This window comes from Podarcis bocagei, assembly GCF_964188305.1.
Source record: "Podarcis bocagei genome assembly, chromosome: 5".
Taxonomy (NCBI): domain Eukaryota; kingdom Metazoa; phylum Chordata; class Lepidosauria; order Squamata; family Lacertidae; genus Podarcis; species Podarcis bocagei.
This window is the reverse complement of record NC_138129.1, coordinates 49,531,830-49,550,336: the sequence shown is the minus strand read 5'-3', so window position 1 is coordinate 49,550,336 and position 18,507 is coordinate 49,531,830. Positions and strand designations below refer to the sequence as shown.

Genomic DNA, 18,507 nt, shown 5'->3' with positions numbered 1-18,507 from the left:
TCCGGCGGGAAGGTAAACAGCGTTTCCATGCGCTGCTCTGGTTCACCAGAAGCAGCTTAGTCATGCTGGCCGCATGACCCGGAAGCTGTACACTGCCTCCCTTGGAATATATAAAGTGAGATGAGTGCCACAACCCCAGAGGCAGCCATGACTGGATCTAATGGTCAGGGGTCCCTTTACCCTTTACCTAACATCTTGCCTACACCTTTTGCTATTGGGGCAAATGGTATTAACTGCATCTCCACACCTGAAAATGTTGTCAGCTGAATTACTGCCTATCCTGCACCTGCAATCTTACTGGCAACCCTGTGACCAAGTTCATTCATCCTCAATTTGAAGACAAGGAGTATAATTTTAATTTTTTCCAACAATGAGAGAAGATGCAACTATTGGGCTTCCCGCCTTATTCCTTCATTGAGCCTTGTGACCATCCGAAACCAAGATCTCCCACCCCTTTTGCCCCATTGCAAGTGCCTTATGTTTAATAAAACTAGGGCACATCTAAATTTGTGCAGATAATGTGCATGTGCTATCTGACCCTTTAGCACCTACGTGTGCTTGGCAGGCTTGATAACCACTGCAGCACCTTGACTAACAGAGTTTACACTTCCTGGTTCTCATACTTACTTCCTCCTTGGCTTAGGCAATTTTAATTGCTGAAACGAAGTCAAGCTTATCTTATATCTAACAGGTGCTTTGCTGAAAACAGGAAATGTTGCTCTCCTAGGTAGTGGAAGGTGAAGGGGAGAAGGACCATAAAACTTCTTTCTGTGTTGTATACCTACTTGTAGCTAGTTAGGGATGCATGACTATGAAAGGGAGATTGGTGTGTAAGACCTCTTATAAGCCACCTCCACAGAATAAGCAGAGAGAACTGCTTTTGTGTGTGTGTGTGTGTGTGTGTGTGTGCTGATAAAGTGCAATGCTGAAATATGAATGCAAATTGCAGGTGCTGCTGGCTCCCAAGTAATCCAGATTGGCCCCTTACTTTTTTAGCAGCCAGGTGGCATGTCTTTTGCTGCAGCAGATGTGCAGACGACAAAAAGGGATGGCTGTAGGGCTCTCTCTAGTTCTTACTCACACCACCTGTACCTCTAATTGTTTAACGGTCACGGCAGCCTAATTCTCTTGCAGGAAAAAAACAATTAAGTGCAACTCCTTGCTGACTCGAAAGGAAAAGAGTGTGTCTGTTAAGTCCTTGATGTTGTTTGTTACAATGCAGAGTGTAGCCTAGTTCCCTGGGGAGGCATGTTGTACAAGCCTGTCCCATGCTGCTGGCTTTTTCATTAAGGACAGAATGAGCATTAGAGTCTTTCACAGCAGACTCAGCAGACATTGAGGGTCTTTCACAGCAGAAGTAAACAGCATGTGAAAAATGTCTTCTGGAGGAGAGCAAAAATCCAAAAGTTTGGTTCCAGATCTAGACTTCCAGGATTTCAGTCGTTGAGCTTACTCAATTAAGCTGCAGGTTGTTCTTTAGTTGAACCAGCAGCACTAGAAGTTTTCGGTGGGTTCTGAACTCTAGATGTTGTCCTTTCTGTTCTTACACTGAAAGCTTGCTACATTTTTTGTAACTATTTTTCTTTTGTGTTTATATTATAACTGAATGCACTTCATTTCCACACAATAAATAGAATAGGAAGGAAGGGGGGGTGTTCACATGTCGCCCTAAACAAGGTGGCTTGTTTTAAACAACCCATAGTTAATGTTAACCTCAGTTTGCCAATTTGGACAAAATGGCAAACTATTGTTTCTGAATTACTCCTGACTGTGCAGGAGCAGGGGGGAAGCATGCAAACACAAATCATGCTGCAGCTAGTTCAAGTTTGTGCATGTCACACTGAACTATGGTTTAGCACAGGCTTCCTCAACCTCGGCCCTCCAGATGTTTTTAGACTACAATCCCCATCATTCCTGACTACTGGTCCTGCTAGCTAGGGATCATGGGAGTTGTAGGCCAAAAACATTTGGAGGGCTGATGTTGAGGAAGCCTGGTTTAGCATGATGGTTTGTGTGCATCAGTTCTATTGTGACCAGACTGGCTCGCTAAATGAACTGGGAGGGAAACCCAGCAAAAGTTCAACATTTTTGTCAGTTATTATCTGGCAGGAAATATGAGGAAAAGCCTAAAAGTTCAGAAAGTATGAGGGGTAGATGAGGAAAGTTCAGAATGTTCTGTTTGTTTCCCTTCAGCTCATGCCCTTTTAACTGTTGCAAGTCTCATGCAAAGCAGGATTGCATAAGCAGTAAGTATCCTAAGCCTGCCCTACTGGATAATCTGTGACATACAGACCAACCTGCTCCTCCAGCAACTTCTACCCTTCTTCTTGTGATTTCATTATTCTGAAAGACTTTATTCTTCAGCACTGTACAAATCCAATGTGCAGGGCTCATCCAGGCTTTTTTTTTTTAAGTGACAAGTAACTTGCAGTGAAGCCCTGCCATTTCCTCAACTGCTTTCCAATGTGTGTGCAAAAGCATCCTTTTTTTACCTATATATCCAATGTTTTCTGCAGCATCAACACATTCTCCCTGGCTATTCTCCTTCCACACTTATCAGCACATTCTGTCCCATCAATAATGCTAAAAGGCTTTACATTTCACATGGCTAAATTAAGTTGGTGTGATGCTTTCACTGATTGCATGGGAAATTCTTAAAGATCTTAAGTTTTGCTTTCATCCAGCATGAGCTTATTGCAGCCTTGCCCTCCAGATGTTTGGGGCTACTGCTCCCACCAGCCGCAGCTGGAATCGCTGCGCTGGCTGAGGCTGATCAGAGTTGTAGTTCAAAACATCTGGAGCCTGCCTTATTGCATCTGCATTAAGTTGTCATATTATGTCGGTTGACTTTCTTGGTGTGATCGAGACATTGGCATTCATATATCTGACTGCATATCATTGATTGAATGGGGTAAACACCACTAGTGTTATTGAGTCATGTGTGTACACTATGTTGGCATCTGTCTGCTGTCTTGAGGGACAATGGAGTGCTCTAACAAAAAGCTAGAGAATCACAGCGCCTGCTGTGGCTGCAGAGACTAGGAACCTGTAGCTGCTGCCTCTTGCTTTGTTTTTGCTGTGTTAGCAGCACTTTCTGAGGCCTCTTATGGGGCACCAGTGCAGTACCAGGTATGAAGAGATAGAGAATGTATGATTCTGTGGCCCTTGGAAATTACACAAATGCAGTGTACCCCTCTCCTGGTATATTCCTTGATATTGCCAGCTTGATACTCATTGCAGTCACTGGAGAAGAGTGCTGGGGATGTGAACACTTTTTTTTTGAAAACTTAAAATAAAATAAGGACATTGCTGCAGGGGGATAAGGTTGTGGGGACCATTTGCTTCATATTTCACTGTTTGTAACAATTCATAAAGTGGTATGGGCATGGGAGGAAGGGATGTGTTGCTGGTCACTAATTATGACAAAAAATATCTAACGGGCACCAGTTAATATATGTGGAGCCACATTCCATTCTACTTGGTATATTCATGAATAGCATGATTCCAGTCTGGGAAAGAATGCAATTTTCCTAAGTATGATTGGCTGAACAGAACACTAGGGAAACGTGATATTTGGAATTGCAGTCTAGTGCAGAATGTCCGAAGCAAATGGTAGACAGGTGCAGTTTACAGTGCAAAGTCTCCGGCACCATACTGTGCCACCTCTTCTGTTTTGCTTTCGTTGCCCAAGGATTAATAATTAATTATGCCTTTTAGCACTCTTTTAAATGTCTTCCTAGGTCAGACCAGAATACTTTGTATTCAGATTGCTCCTAGCACCTCAGGGTTTGTTCCAGTAAGGAAGTAACATTGTACAAAGGTTCTACCAACCATTGTGAAATGGTTACTCCTCATGGTTGCAATTTTTTTAAAAAAAAATTTTGCAGCTTCCATGCAATATTGTTGGCATCAAAATACCAGCCTGTATTCCTCACCTTGCTTTTAACCTGGATTTACCCTTGGGGAGGGGATCCTATATGCTTTTTAAAAACACCCAAACAACCCATCTGCAATAGCAGAAGAATATGTTTACTGTGTTATGCCCCCCCTCCTGTCCCGAAGCACCCTAATTCTCATTCACCTCACTGTCACATGGGTGTTTTGGCATCTCTTATGGCCAGATCTTGTGAAATTGTCAATTGAAAGCCTGCTAATTGCTGTGATTCATGATGATGTCCTTGGTCTAGAGTCAGTGGTCAGTCTTCCATCATTCCCTCCTACCACTAACCAGAGAAGGATATTGTCTGTGATGGTTACAATCACCAACCAAGTAACACACAAGGGCTATAGATAAGGACTGCAGAACCTTGACAGTTGCTTTTTCTTCTAGCAGATGTTAACATTTTGGGATGTGGAGAAATTGCAAAAAGGAACATGCTTCCTTCAATCTAGCTGCGCCTAGTTTCCTTAGAGTGAGGACCTGATTTTTAATGTGCAAGATCTACACTGCTTCATAACGTGGGTAAACTAAAGATGAAATATTTTGTAATACAGTCCCAGAACAAGTTTGTAATCTGTTAGATGGGGAATAAAGCTCAGGCAGGCTGGCAAACAAGTTTGGGTGGTGAATTTCCAAGCGATAACAGAGAGAAGGATTTGGATGTTTGTTTTTGCAAAACTGAAATCAAGCTCTGGGTAGGTTTAGTGAAGAAATGGTAGCTAAACTGAAGCTTAGTCTAGGCAAGACAGAGGTCCTGTTGGTGGTTTCTTCTGCCCTGGAAAGTGGTGTTCACCCCACTCCAGAGTGCGTGGCATTCCCCCTTAAATCAGGGGTGAGGAACCTGTGGTCCTCCAGATGTTGATGAATGACAGCTCCTGTCCATGTTGTCCATGTTGGCTGGGGCTGCTGAAAGTTGGAGTCCAACAACACTGCAAAGGCCACAGGTTCCCTTTCCCTGATCTAGACTATGGTTGCACCAGCAATCCTAGAGTGAGCAATGGGTGCTAAACGATTTTTTTTAAAGAGATGTTTCTTTACCTTCTGGATTATTCAACACTTTATGATACTTTATGAGCATCAAAAGGATTCCACTGTAAATATGCCTTGGCATCATTATATCCATTCCCCAGAAAAAAAAACCTGTTAATATCTATTCTGTGGGCATGTGCGGGGTTACGTAGCTTCCCATAATTGAGTGCTTGGTTCAAAAGAAACTGATAGCTCAGAACTGGTATTGCCACAGACTCTGTATCCTTTTATCTTAAACTCTGCTCACCCAGTGCATTTGAAGCTGATTATTCCCCCCAAAGTGTTCTGGGAACTGTAGTTTGATATGGGTACTGGGTATGATAGCTGTGTGAGGCGTAAAGTTCCCAGAATTCTTTGGGGGAAGTAATGTGCTTTAAATGTATGGTGCATACACAGCCTCTTATCCCTCTCCCACAATGCCCTGCCCTAATTGCACAAAAATAAAAGCAGGTTAGGGTTGGCTAAAGGAGAAACGACTTTCGAACTGGACTGAAGTTAGCCCAGTTTGCATCTTAGTGGCGTGCTGTGTTATTTTTTTTTATGTCTGTTGTAAATGTGAGTCACACAACTAGGTGTGTAATCATGCCAGTTGTGTAATCACTCTCGATATGCAGGTTCTCTGATGAAATGTGTAGTAGCCAAGAGGTGCACAGTCTGTTTATTTCTCTGCATAAGTTTCTTTTGATCCTGCACTGCATTGGGGAAGGGTTTTTGTTTGTGTGTAATGATGTTGTGTGCTTTTGAAAGGATAGGTTCCTTCTTTGGTTAAGGCAGTGGTTTGGGATTTGGAAGGTCATTGCTTCAATCCTCTCTTCCTGTCTGGGAGCTATTACTCAAGATCACTTAGCAGGATCACTTACTCCTTTAATCTTCTGGTTGAACTCACACCTACAGAAGCTGAGGAGTCCAGTGTCAGGGCTTGTTCCTCCTCTGTGCAGTGCATGCTTGTGGGTGAAGAGAGGGCTGTGAATATGCAGTCTGGGGTTGGCAGTTCTTTTCCATCAGAGTGGTAAATGCAAAGCACAAGGATGTGGGTGTGGGGGGCATAGGAGTCACTGTGAAGTTTCAAAATATTTGGAATGATCTCAGAGTAGGGGTGTGACTTTCACAGGTATTTAGTATGCAGAAGTTCAAAACAAATGCATGTGCTTGGCAGCCCTGGAAATCAAGCCGCACACAGCCCTATTCAACAGTGGTTGCAGGATGGAGGCACGATGAAGGCAAATATCTGCAGTGCTCTTTGTGTCTTCCTGCTTATATCTGCAGTATTGACAAACAGATCGTTTTCAGGTCAGATTGCTGCTCCTGCAGTCTATTGCTCCAGTTGAGTCTCTTCGGAATACAGTGGTACCTTGGGCTACAAACACTTCGGGTTACAGACTTCACTAACCTGGAAGTAGTACCTCGGCTTAAGAACTTTACCTCAGGATGAGAACAGAAATCATGTGGCGGCAGCAGGAGGCCCCATTAGCTAAAGTGGTACCTCAGGTTAAGAACGGTTTCAGGTTAAGAACGGACCTCCAGGACAAATTAAGTTCATAACCAGAGGTACCACTGTATATTGAATAGAGACACAAATGGTGTCTCCAGGCCTCCCTCTACACTTGCTTAATGCAGTCAGTGCTGCAGAGCCTTTAAACAAGCTACGCTGAGCCTGCCTGTCTGAGGGCGCAAGCATTTCCTCATTGGTTAAGGAACCATCTGGTTGCTTAGGATATTACATAAATAATTTCAAGGTGCAATTGGTTAATATTCTTGAGTGTCTTCCTTGATCTCTGCCTTTGTCTCTAAAGCAGGTTTTTCTATATCAGTGCTATTGGCACAAGGGTGGGTGGGGGAATGGATTCTGAGATGTTCTTAGCACTGCCCAAGGCTTTTTGCTTCAACACAATGTTGTATGCTGTGATGATTATATGATTACTGTCACTCCACTTCACCTGAGTGGATCTCAGGGCAGTTTACACCACAAAACCACAAAATAAAAAATGCAAAATATGTAACAAAAATAAGATAAAAAAACAAACCAATAATCTCCCTTCTCACGATACATTTGAAAGTATATCTGATGTTATTCAGCCAAAGGCCTGGTTGAAGAACGTTTTCACGTGGCGCCTGAAGGTGTATAATGAAAGTGCCAGACCATGGGTAGGCAAACTTAAGGCCGGATCCAGCCCAATCGTCTTCTAAATCTGGCCTGCGGACGGTCCAGGAATCAGTGTGTTTTTATATGAGTAGAATGTGTGCTTTTATTTAAAATGCATCTCTGGCTTATTTGTGGGGCATAGGAATTTGTTCATTTCCCCCCCCAAAATATAGTCTGCCCCCCCCCCAAGGTCTGAGGGACAGTGGACTGGCCCTCTGCTGAAAAAGTTTGCTGGCCTCTCTGCCAGACTAACCTCCCTGGAGAGGGCATTCCACAGATGGGGAGCCACTGCAGAATGGCCCGTTCTCGTGTTGCCACCCTCCGGACCTCGTGTGGAGGAGGCACATGAAGAAGGACCTCAGGTGGTGATCTTGGGGTCTGGGGATGGGATGTAGCCAACAAAGTTAGCGCAAGAATTTCCACCTGTGCAATAGTACTTCCTCTTCCTCTTCTCTCCTCTTCTTATGCAACTCCTGTGCCCCTCTAAAAAAATCTTTTTTTGCAGTGGTAGGGTGGGTTGCACAGAGAATGGAGTGGGACAAAAGAAACCCTATTGCATAGGAGGAGGTCCTTGCGCTAACAGGATGACTCCATTAAATGCAACCAGATTTTGTGTGTATCTCAAATATTTCCCTGAGTTGAAACCTTGGGAAAGAGTCTCTGGGAAAGGGTCCTATATGCTGTTCAAACAACTGGCAAAGACAGTTACTGATTAAGCCTGGGCAGCATATAGTTTGTCATGATTCAAAGTTTTGAGGAAAACAAGATTTACTGAAATATTCACAAAAGTTTATGCTGTAAAATATTTCTTTGTCTTTAAGGTAACTTCCATTGTGTGTTTTCACTAACAAGGTAGCTCGTTTCACAAATTTGTTTCAAAATTTTGGTGGGTGTTTTTCCCCACAGTCAGCGAAATTTATTGCATGGCGGTTGGGGTCTCGATCATCAAGTGTTCAAAATGTGAGACGTATGCTTTCAAATTGCAAGTGTCAGAAGATACTTAATCTTTAAGTTTCAAGGACTGAAAGGAGAGGGCATTGAAACAGCCCTCAAAGACTTCCTTAGATAGCGAGTCTCCTGGCTAATATCCTGTTTACTAATACTTGGCACTGTTGGTTGGTTCCTTCCATACCCACCCACCCCCCTGTTTAATTTACAAGTCAAATGTACCCAGACAGTTTCCTGCCTTACATGACCCTCACTGGGGATGAGGAGGATTTAATCATACATGGGGAGGGATTATAGTCTTGGTTGCCATTGTCCTTTGTGTTCACTATATAGCAAACAGCTTCCAGTTCTGGTTGATGTCAGCATAGGCTTATTAATCCCAAATGTTTGAAATGTAACGGTTAGCATTTTTAAAAAATCTTTTTTTGTTGTTGTTGCTTCTAGGGTTAGCCTGTACCCTCATGCATACTTTTCCAGCAGTAAAGCAGTACTGGGTGTACTTCTGAGTAAATCTTGCAGCACAGAGCACTTTTCAATGTTATATATTCAAATCCTCCTTACCAACCATAGCCAAGGCGTAACTCCTGTCAGAAGAAAATGATTGAAAGAGAGGAACTCATTGGGTTGCCAGACCCCAGTGTATTTCATGTCTGGAAGATAGAGAACAGAGGAAGTGGGAAGGAAGGCAGGAATGATGTAATAATCCTCCCCCGCCCCCACATTTTGAGGGAATAACCATGTGGCACACCGGAGATTTGTAAAAGTGGTTCCCATGACAAACAGCATGCTTGACAAACTGTGCAAACATTTGCATGTAATCAGGAAGTGTCAGTGAAATGCACTTCCTTTGTATGTGTGCGTGTCCAGGGTTGGTATACGTTTGTCTCAAGGGACAATGGAGTGCGCCTCTAGGGGTGAGGTCAAACCACTACATTAGCAGCTCTAAAGCCTGGGCAGTGTGTAGGTCCTGGAATGCCCAGAAGTCAACACACACACACACACACACACACACACACACACACACACACACACCCTGCCTTGCTGATATGGTCCAGAGGAAAGCAGAGCAATATGTTTGGCACCAGCTTAGCTGCAGGAATTGCCGGAAGGAAGTGTACAAGGTGCCATCTAAATGCCTTAGGAACTCCACTCCGGATCTGTGTAGGGTTTACTCTGTTAGTCTTGTCTTCTTCCAAAGATATCCCGCAAGGCAGCAGAGGTTTAAGATCAGAGTCTTCCTTCTCCTGGTTGAGCTACCTTCCCTGGTTGACGAGTACCACCTGCACCCTACAGCACATGCAGAAACCGCCATCTTGACTGTTGGACCCCCTATTGGTCTCATCCGCTCAATCCACTGAAGCCTTTCTTCACATGCAGGGGAAATTCCTGACTCACAGAGGGTTTGAGACCCATCAGCTACCCTCACCTGGTTTAGCTGGCCAGTTGAAGCTGTTTCCTGGGGTGTGGTCACTGTTGCATGCTGACAGCTTCTAGGAGTCACAGATCAGAGCTGAGTGCAGGGTGAGGACCAAAGGTGGACAAGCTACCCTAGAGGGAGCATTATGTGTCCACCCACCTCATGGCATACTGCCCCCAACACCCCAGGGTAATGTGTTAAAGGGTAACTCTTGCATGTCCTCTCTGGGGAGAGGCCTGTGCATCTCATGTGGGGGAATTTTTTGCACTAAATCAAATTATTTCCTTCATATCTTTATCCAAGAAATCCAGAAAGAGGACATGTGCCTGATGTTTTCTTTGCCATACCATGAGAAATCACACTGGGTTTGTTCTGGCTGAGTGCTATGATGCCACCACCAACCAACCTCCCCCTTTTTTGCTTCATGTGGAGTAACTCTGGAGATCTGTGAAAAAAGCAAAGGGAGCCATGTTGGTTCACAATAAATATTCCAAAATCCACAGTTGGGTAAAAGCATTCTAAGAACCAACAAAAATGTTACAAACTCTGTAGTGGACATAGCTTTCAAGCCCAGAGTCTTTGTACAGCTCAGCTGTTAACACTGAGCATAAAGATGTTTGTACAAGATGAAACATATATTAGAAAAAACGTATCTTAAGAGTTGGAAGGACTCACAAACAGAGCAGGACATCCACTGCCACACCACCACTGATAGGTAACTGTCCAGCCTCTGCTTAAAAACCTTTAACTAATGAGAGTTCACCACCTTCTATGATATGAGAGCTGCAATGTTTAATGTTTAACTAAATGCAGCCGTGGAATATGTGACTGCTAATTTGATTAGGGAAGAAGCACAGAGATGAATATTTTTAACTTCTTATCCCTGCACTGTTTGCCTGTTCTAAATTGCTCTCACAGATGTGTGTATATGTGCGCGCGCGCGCACACACACACACACACACACACACACACACACACACTTGCTATTTCTTCCATTCAGAGAAAAATACTGGCATGATACAAGTTCCTGTATCACACACACACAGCAAATAGGCATCTTGGGGAGGGCAAGTTCAATCAGGAAAACATGGGGCAGATGGATTAAACACCAGCACCAAAAAACACTTCCTTGATCAAATTGGCTGCCCACTGACTTCACAGCTGCATTAAGTAAAAAAATAAATTAATGCCCTGGTGCTAAGAAGTCAGCATTCTAGGCAAGGAAAGCTGACTGATTTCAGTGAAAGACAACTTTCTCCATGCAGTGCATGCCTGAGGATATGCAAAGCACTTGAAAGAAACTTCATTAGCAGATGTTACACCAGTCAACTGTTTTATTATCCTTTCTGTGTGCAGAAGGCAAGAAGGAAATAGCTCTTTCTCCATGGTTAGTAAACGATATATATATATATAATGAGATGTGTGTGCACATTGGCTTCTGCAAACCAGAAGGAAGTCACCTTTCTCTTTAGACACTGCAAGGAAATTTCCCAGCCTGTGTCAGTCTTCTTTAGCAACAAATGTGGTTGAGTGGGCGCACAGGAAGTTGCTAACCGCGAAGCTGGGGGAAATTAGTACAGAACGCCGAGCAAGTCACTGTGTTAGGAAACTTAGGGCTGCGGTTAGAAAAATGTGCAGGCTGCTTTGTAGTGCTTCCAAATTACAGCTGTATCATTGACAGCAGGTAAACACATCACTCCTCCTTCTCCTGAATATGAATAAGCTGCAGCAGGACAAGTATATCAACTGCCCATAACATTCTTGTTAGAAATATATAGACTCCTTTCTTGAAAATCACTACACATGTGCAGATTAATCACTTCATCAGTTTCCTTCTTTGCTACAGTCTTTTGTATTCCTGCCTTCTTTGCTAAAGTCTGTATATCTTGCATTCCAGAATTAATATTGATTAAGAAAGTCAAAGAGCAGCCAAATCTTGTGTAACCTCCAGTCTTCTGTAGATCTGCTGTTTAGCACAAAGCAAGCCTGAATTAAGACTTTTCATGCATACTCTGTAGTCCAGACTTGGCGGGTGGGATGCAAATGGACTAGGGGAAAAGGAAGTGGTGTTTTTCCACTTCAGATAATTTCCCAGCTATTTCTCTGGGCCCGACATGCATGAGTCAACCATGGTGTGCAACATTTTCACACTGACTGTTGGCCTTGTCTGTGAAAGGAGACAGACCTTTGCTTGGAGGTAGAGCTTGGATTTTTCCTAATGCTGCTGAGGGCAAAATGTGCGCCCTAACTGGGAATAAGCATATGTTTTTATGCTCTTTCTGTTTTCAGTGCTAAATATGACTTGGGGCTTTTCAAATGCATAAATATGTTTCTTTGGGATTTGATGGTCTGTATATACCTATCACAGTTAACATCTGACCTCTAGATGCTAGAAGTGTTGTTGTTATAACTTGGGGTGGGGAACTTCTAGGCCGTGAGCCAATCTTGGCTAGGCAGGGGTCCAGTCTGGCCCCATGGGGCCATTTTCCCCATATCACGCCCACCTGTCAATCAGCTGGTGTGCTCGCTGTTTCTCTTGCATCTATTAAGCTGGGCCATGGGGTATGGGAAGATAAAGATCTGGCCTGCCAAGCCAAAGAGTTCCCCCACCCCTGGAATAGCTCAGACAAGACACATTGCCTTCAGACTTCTGCATCTGCTCATACTGCATGCATTTGCTCTCATGTCTAAGCTTGAGCGTGTCTTGAGTTCAGACATAACCCTTCTCCTGAACAGGGCCTATGTATAAGGCTGCATATGGGTGTAAACAGATAGGTATGTTGCATTCCCCTTCATTTCCTAAGGGGGAGCAGCTGGAAGCAAGGAGTTATGTCTTGCTGCTGGGTGTTGCCTTGCAATGCCAAATTCCTGATCTCTCCAAGGAGCCGGAGCTGTTGATGCTCACCTGTTGCTTTCTTTCTTTTCCAGGCTTCTTCTTTGCGCCTGAGTTCCCAGGAGGATGAGCCAGCAGAATGGGGAGCAGTCCAATCTGTCTCATTCGCTCTTTGACACTTTTCTCCATGCCAAGCAGTGCAAAGAGGTGCTGGGAAGTTTTGAGGCGCTTTGCAGACACCTGGGACTGGAGCATACTGGCCAGCTCCAGTTCTATCACAAACTCAAGTCTCGCCTCAACTACTGGAGTGCCAAGGCTTTGTGGACCAAGCTAGACAAGAAGGCTGGGCACAAAGACTATGATCAGGGGACAGCATGCGCCAACACCAAGGTAAGGTGGCAGAACTGCGGTCACTATGCTGCAGAGAATAGAATAGGTTGGGGGAACCTTTTCGTCCTGGTGGGCCACATATTTATCTCCACCGCCCTGAGCGGCCAACTTTTGACAGGTCATTTGTGCTGCCCACCTGTCACCGTTTGCCCACTGGGGGAGATGCTACACAAAGGAGGATTGAACTCTCTATGCATCAGCTGATGTGCCAGGAGTTCAGTTTTTTGCAACCGTGTCTCTATCTGCCTCACACCTGATGTCACAAATGACATCAGGTGTGGGGCAGGTGCAAGTGGTTTTAGAAAAATAGCCATGTGGGCCAAATAGGAACACCTGGTGGACCAGGTTTGGTCCATGGGCTGAAGGATCTGCAGCCCTTGTCTACTTGATGGTCATCACATGAGATGCTGAACATTCTAGGCCTCTCCCCTGGTCGCCAATACCAAGGACCATCTTCCCATGTTTCCCAGATGCTGAAGCAGGCCTATTTCTTAAATGTGTGGTAAACCTCAGCAGTACAGATGATCATATCTGGGTTATTTTTCGTATTCTGTGGTTGCTGTACCTCTAGCTCCAATTCCTGATTTGTTGCTATACGTAATGTAAACATTAGTTCTGCCTACCCCTACGTGCATTGCTACAATGTTTTATCATTACTTCCTAGTTCTTCCCTTACAGAAGTAGATCGTCTGTTGTGTTCCTTCTAAAAGATAACTCGCACTGATAATGGTGGGGTTTCCATTGATTTCCAAACGTGTAGGCAATTGTGCTCCTGAAGAACCATTCCAAAGTTCACTTTATGCATTAAAATCAAGATTTAATTGCATCATCACCAACAAACCGATCATCACACAGCACATAAGCAAACGGAGATGACGCAGTGTGGTTTCTTTGTAAAACCTCAAAAGAAAAAATGTAAATTAAAAGAACAAATTGAGAAAGACCAGTGTCATGAAAATCTTTCAAAATATGTAAACACTTGGAATTGTGAAACCTGAAGGAAAGGAAAGAAAGAGAAGAGAAGCCATTCCTTTATATATATATATTAATTTTATTTATTAAATTTCTATCCCACCCTTCCTCCCAAAGGAGCTCTGAGTGGCTGTTAAAAGATTCTGTCCATGAAACCCTGTAGCTCAGAAGAACCACCTTCCCTGCTTAACATCACACCCAGGGATGCCTAATATAATTGACAATCCAGCCATGGGAGAATTGCAGGGAGCCCTTGCGGTCGAGATGCCAACTGTTACCGCACGCAAGAATGTGTTGCAGGGGGATTAGATGCCCTACTTTTGTGCTAAATCATGGCCAAGTAACCACGGGACAGAAAAGCCTACAGGATGGTAAATTGGTACTTTGTATTGTTTCCTAGTTGTCTTCCCTTGGGAGCGAGCTTCTGTTTCAAAAACACTTGACATCTTCCTAGCACTTAAGCAGCAACAGGTTGTTGCTCGGAAAACGTGTCTCTTTGCTGAGCTTGTGGAGCTTTGGGAATGTGAAGTGCTGAACAGTCTGGACTGTGGTTGTGTGAACATTGCTGCTGCTGATGAGTGACTCTTGGCTCCATGTCGCTTTGTGACTCTGTACTGTGTCCAGGGATGGCTCCAGGTTTGAGAGTGATGGAGACAAAGGGAACTCTGGAGGGCCTTGCTGGGCTTACTTAGTGGCAGCACAAAGCACTGGATGGCAAGAAAGGTGCCTTGAAAAGCTCTCTGAGCCTTTGCCAGGCAGCTAGGGATGGTTGATTGAATTTCCCACAATGCCCTGTCCTGGAACAAAGCTATGCCATCTTGAGGGAGATTGCCATTTTGTGGCTAGACTCTGCTAGGAGCATCAGGCTGAATTTCTTTTTAAGGGGGGAACCACTGGCAGGAATGAGGTTGACCTTTGGCAGCTGCCCAAGGATGCTTGGTGCTGGTGTGTGAGTTTCTGCTCTATGGAGCAAGGGCTGCCTTCCTTCCAACCCCATATACGGATTCAAACTGCCTTTGAACGGAGGCTAAGCAGTTCAGCTTGAGGTGACTGCCAAGATAAGCCTTAAACGTACGCTCTGAGAGTAGAACTCAGACGTATGTAGCAGCTCTCAGAATGCCCTGCAAAAATAATGTTTGGATCTGCAGTGACTTGTTGGGGTGTACAGGCAAGATGAGCAGCATCGGGCCTTAGGTGGTTTGGAGTGTAAACATCTGTTGCAAAAATCTTGGTGGATGCTTAAGAACTTCCTGTATGGCTGGATCTGTTGCAACAAAGCATGATTCAAATTCTGACTGTCCACTCATGTGATTGAACGGCTGCTTTGCTGAAGGAGACTGAGACAAGTCACTCTGTGTGGGTTCGCCAAACCTAAGTTCTGTGCTAAAAAAGTTTTTTTTTAAAAAAAAAATCCCTGAAGAAGGCATTTATAGTAGTGAGGGGACAAGACCACGGTAATGGCAAAAAGCAGTTAACTGCAGAGCAGTGGTGTCCAAACTTTTTTCAAAGAGGGCCAGATTTGATGAAGTGAAGGGCCGTGAGGGTTGACCAAAGGGCCAACCAAAGTTGTTAACCTTTTTGTAGGATTTGACCCCAGGAAGTAAGCTGCTACAGGGACCAGATGAAACCAACCAGCAGGCTGGATTAGGCTCCTGAATCGGACTGTGGACATGCCTGCTGCAGAGGCTGCTGGGTCTTCCTTTGCCTCTGAAAAGCAGCATTGTGCCCGCCTGCTCTTTTGACACAATGCCAAGCTCACAGTCACTCTTATGGATTGTATGTTACCTGCCCACCCCAGAGGCTGCGGCCACGGCAGCTTCCAAGTGTAAGCATTGTCTCCTTTATGGCACCATTTTATAAACTTACCACCCGGTGATAATTCTTTTTCCAGTGCCTGATTATTGGGGCAGGCCCTTGCGGCCTCCGCTCGGCGATTGAACTGGCCTTCCTTGGAGCCCATGTGGTGGTGGTGGAGAAGAGAGACTCCTTTTCCCGGAACAATGTGCTGCACCTTTGGCCTTTCAGCATCCAAGACCTGCGGGCTCTGGGAGCGAAGAAATTCTATGGCCACTTCTGCACAGGATCCTTGGATCACATCAGTAAGTAATGCAGAATGGACCAGGGCAGGGAAAGGATCTCCAACATTATGGAACAGTGGCGAGAAACCAGCATTACCAGCTAATGGGAGCTTGTAGGGGTGGGAGTGGGGAGGATGGAGTAATATTAATTAATTAATTAATTAATGGCTTGGTCTAGAAAGCATTTACTGAAAAAGTCATTTAAAAGTGCGTTTAAAGGTCCAGCAGCCTTATGTAAATTGAACATTTACTGTAAAATGTAGCATTTCTGCTTTCGAAAGGGCGTTCTCAGGAATTGGTTCTTACTAGATAGCTCAGTCGATGAGGCTTTAATCTCAGGGTTGTGAGTTCGAGCCCCACATGGAGCAAAAAGATTCCTGCATTGCAGGGGGCTGGACTAGTTGACCCTCATGGTCCCTTCCAGCTCTACGATTCTACGGTGTGTCTCATAAGGAGGGATGTGTTTCACTGAGGGAACTGCAATGGGTACCCAAATTAAACTGCATATCAAGAAAGTAACTGTACATCAAGGTGGTACCAGTTCAGAAAGAACAGCATTGGATCAGTGTTTCAAATAAATTAATAAATTGTGTAAGTAAATAAATCAGTCAAATTGCCAGTGTGGCAGAGGAATTAGCTGACTTTAATTATCATTCCTGTCTTTTGGGCTTCGCTTTCACTTTAACACTACAGTGGTGCCTCGCAAGACGAAATTAATTTGTTCCGCGAGTTTTGTCGTCTTGCGATTTTTTCGTCTTGCGAAGCACGGTGTCGGTAAAGTTTTGGAAAAGCTTCAAAAATCACCAAAGTCTTCAAAAACCTCAAAAAAGGCTACCACACCGCGTGCTATGAGTTGCTCCTCGAAGTCAAGTCGCAACTGTATTAACGGTGTTAAGAAAAAGGAAACAAACTTGCAAGACGTTTCCGTCTTGCGAAGCAAGCCCATAGGGAAAATCGTCTTGCAAAGCAGCTCAAAAAAGGCTTTCGTTTTGCGAGTTTTCCGTCTTGCGAGGCATTCGTCTTGCGAGGTACCACTGTATTGGCTTATTGGAGTTTAGCTTGTTGCACAGTCTTCCTCCCAGTCTGCTTCTAGAAAACGCTCCATGGTGCTATATTCATTAACTATTTGGGACTCAGTATCCCTCTTGTTGAAGCTGGGGAAGGCCATGATTTTCCAATCCCATGACAGGGAAATCATGGAACAGGCTTCTTTCTGAAATTGGAAGAAGAGGCGGCTGGAAGGTGTAGCTGAGGTTTAAGGCAGTGCTTGTCTGAGAGCGACTTTGAAATGGGCACAGATGGGCTTGTTTGTTTGTTTAACTGGGCCAGCTCTGCTAATCCTCTCCTTCTCTGTCTTGCAGGCATCCGCCAGCTGCAGCTGATCCTGCTGAAAGTTGCCTTACTCTTGGGGGTTCAGGTTCACATCAATGTGCAGTTTAAGGGGCTCGTTCCACCTGCAGCAAATTCAGATGGACAAGGTAAGAATGACAAAAGTCCTAAGCCTTTGGAGTCCTTAAGGGCAATGCACCAATCCACACCCCTTGTTTCTGCAGGTGAGAAGGTAGCTCAGGACGTCACAGTGAAAAACTGTTTCATGGATGAGTTTCTTTTCTGTTCTGCCTCCACTTTCAAATGTTCATTTCCCCCTTACTTTGCCATAGAAGCAAAACCAGAAAGAAACCAAGCCATCAGACACACCCTGCCAAAAAATGCTCATGGTCTCTCACATCACTCACAACGCATGGCTCTGAGGCACGTCTTGGTCAAGCTGCTACATTTTCATGGGTGTCCTGTTGGCTACTGGTCCCTCCACAAAGGCAATCCCATCTCCAAAATTGTGAACAAATGCAGTTCTTGAGTTTCAGACCAGGACATTATGGTCTGCAGTTTCTCCTGATTTGTTCCTGCTTTCTTTATAAACATGCAAGTCTGGGGAAGGGTCTGGTGAATTTGACAGTCTTTGCAGCAGGGATCCTGATGCTATTAATAACATCCTCTGTTATTACAGTCAATGGCTGGAGAGCCATCCTAAATCCTCCTTCGTGTCTCCTGAACCAGTGTGAATTTGACGTCCTCATCTCTGCCGGTGGTGGCAGGTTTGTGCCAGAAGGTAAGCAGCCCTTTAAGGCCTCTAGTTAAGATTGTGGGAGAATTTAACTTCGGGGTTTTTTGATGCTCCAGGTGTCTTATCAACAGCTCCTTAGGCCTCTAATAGCATCTCTCCTCAACACTGGAAGAAACTTGTGCCTCTGGCCTTGTGATGAGCAGGTTCCCCCCTTCCTGTGTACTGAGCACCTCCAGCAGATAGAATAAAGGGCAAAGCTACAAGTTTTCTAGGAACAAACAGGGCAACTCAATGCAGATGCAGTCCAGTTTGTAGATATGGTGCTTAGCCAAGTGAAAGGCCAAAGCATTATTGCAGATTTTGGGGATGGGAGACACTTCCCCAAACCTCAGCTTTTATGAGGTTTCAGGGGAGCCCTGCTTCCTATATTTTTGGTTGTTTGGGGAAATGTTTGTACAGTATTAATATTTGCCCTGGAATCTGCAAGTTGAGTGAAGTAGAGTTAACTGAAATTGCCTCTTTTTGTGTGTGTTTAAATTGATATACTGTTTTTCATTTTGTCACTTGGGGAGTTGGCCTAGAGACCATATGTTTGACACTTAAGGTTGGTTCTGGGTATAAGCTTTCATGTGCATGCACACGAAAGCTTTTACCCAGAACCAACTTAGTTGGTCTCTAAGGTGCTACTGGAC

General features: G+C 44.5%; 1 protein-coding gene across 3 annotated transcripts in view; it reads left to right on the top strand.

Moving 5' to 3' along the window:
- The window catches only part of MICAL1 (microtubule associated monooxygenase, calponin and LIM domain containing 1), a 44,996-nt gene that overhangs the window by 2,166 nt on the left and 24,323 nt on the right, over positions 1-18,507 (top strand). For all 3 annotated transcript variants that reach the window (XM_081195119.1, XM_081195118.1, XM_081195120.1), the window contains exons 2-5: positions 12,406-12,700; positions 15,564-15,771; positions 17,112-17,228; positions 17,759-17,860. In XM_081195119.1, the coding sequence (XP_081051245.1) occupies positions 12,437-12,700; positions 15,564-15,771; positions 17,112-17,228; positions 17,759-17,860 (691 nt within the window). In that variant the 5' untranslated portion in view covers positions 12,406-12,436. The remainder of the gene's footprint in view (positions 1-12,405; positions 12,701-15,563; positions 15,772-17,111; positions 17,229-17,758; positions 17,861-18,507) is intronic.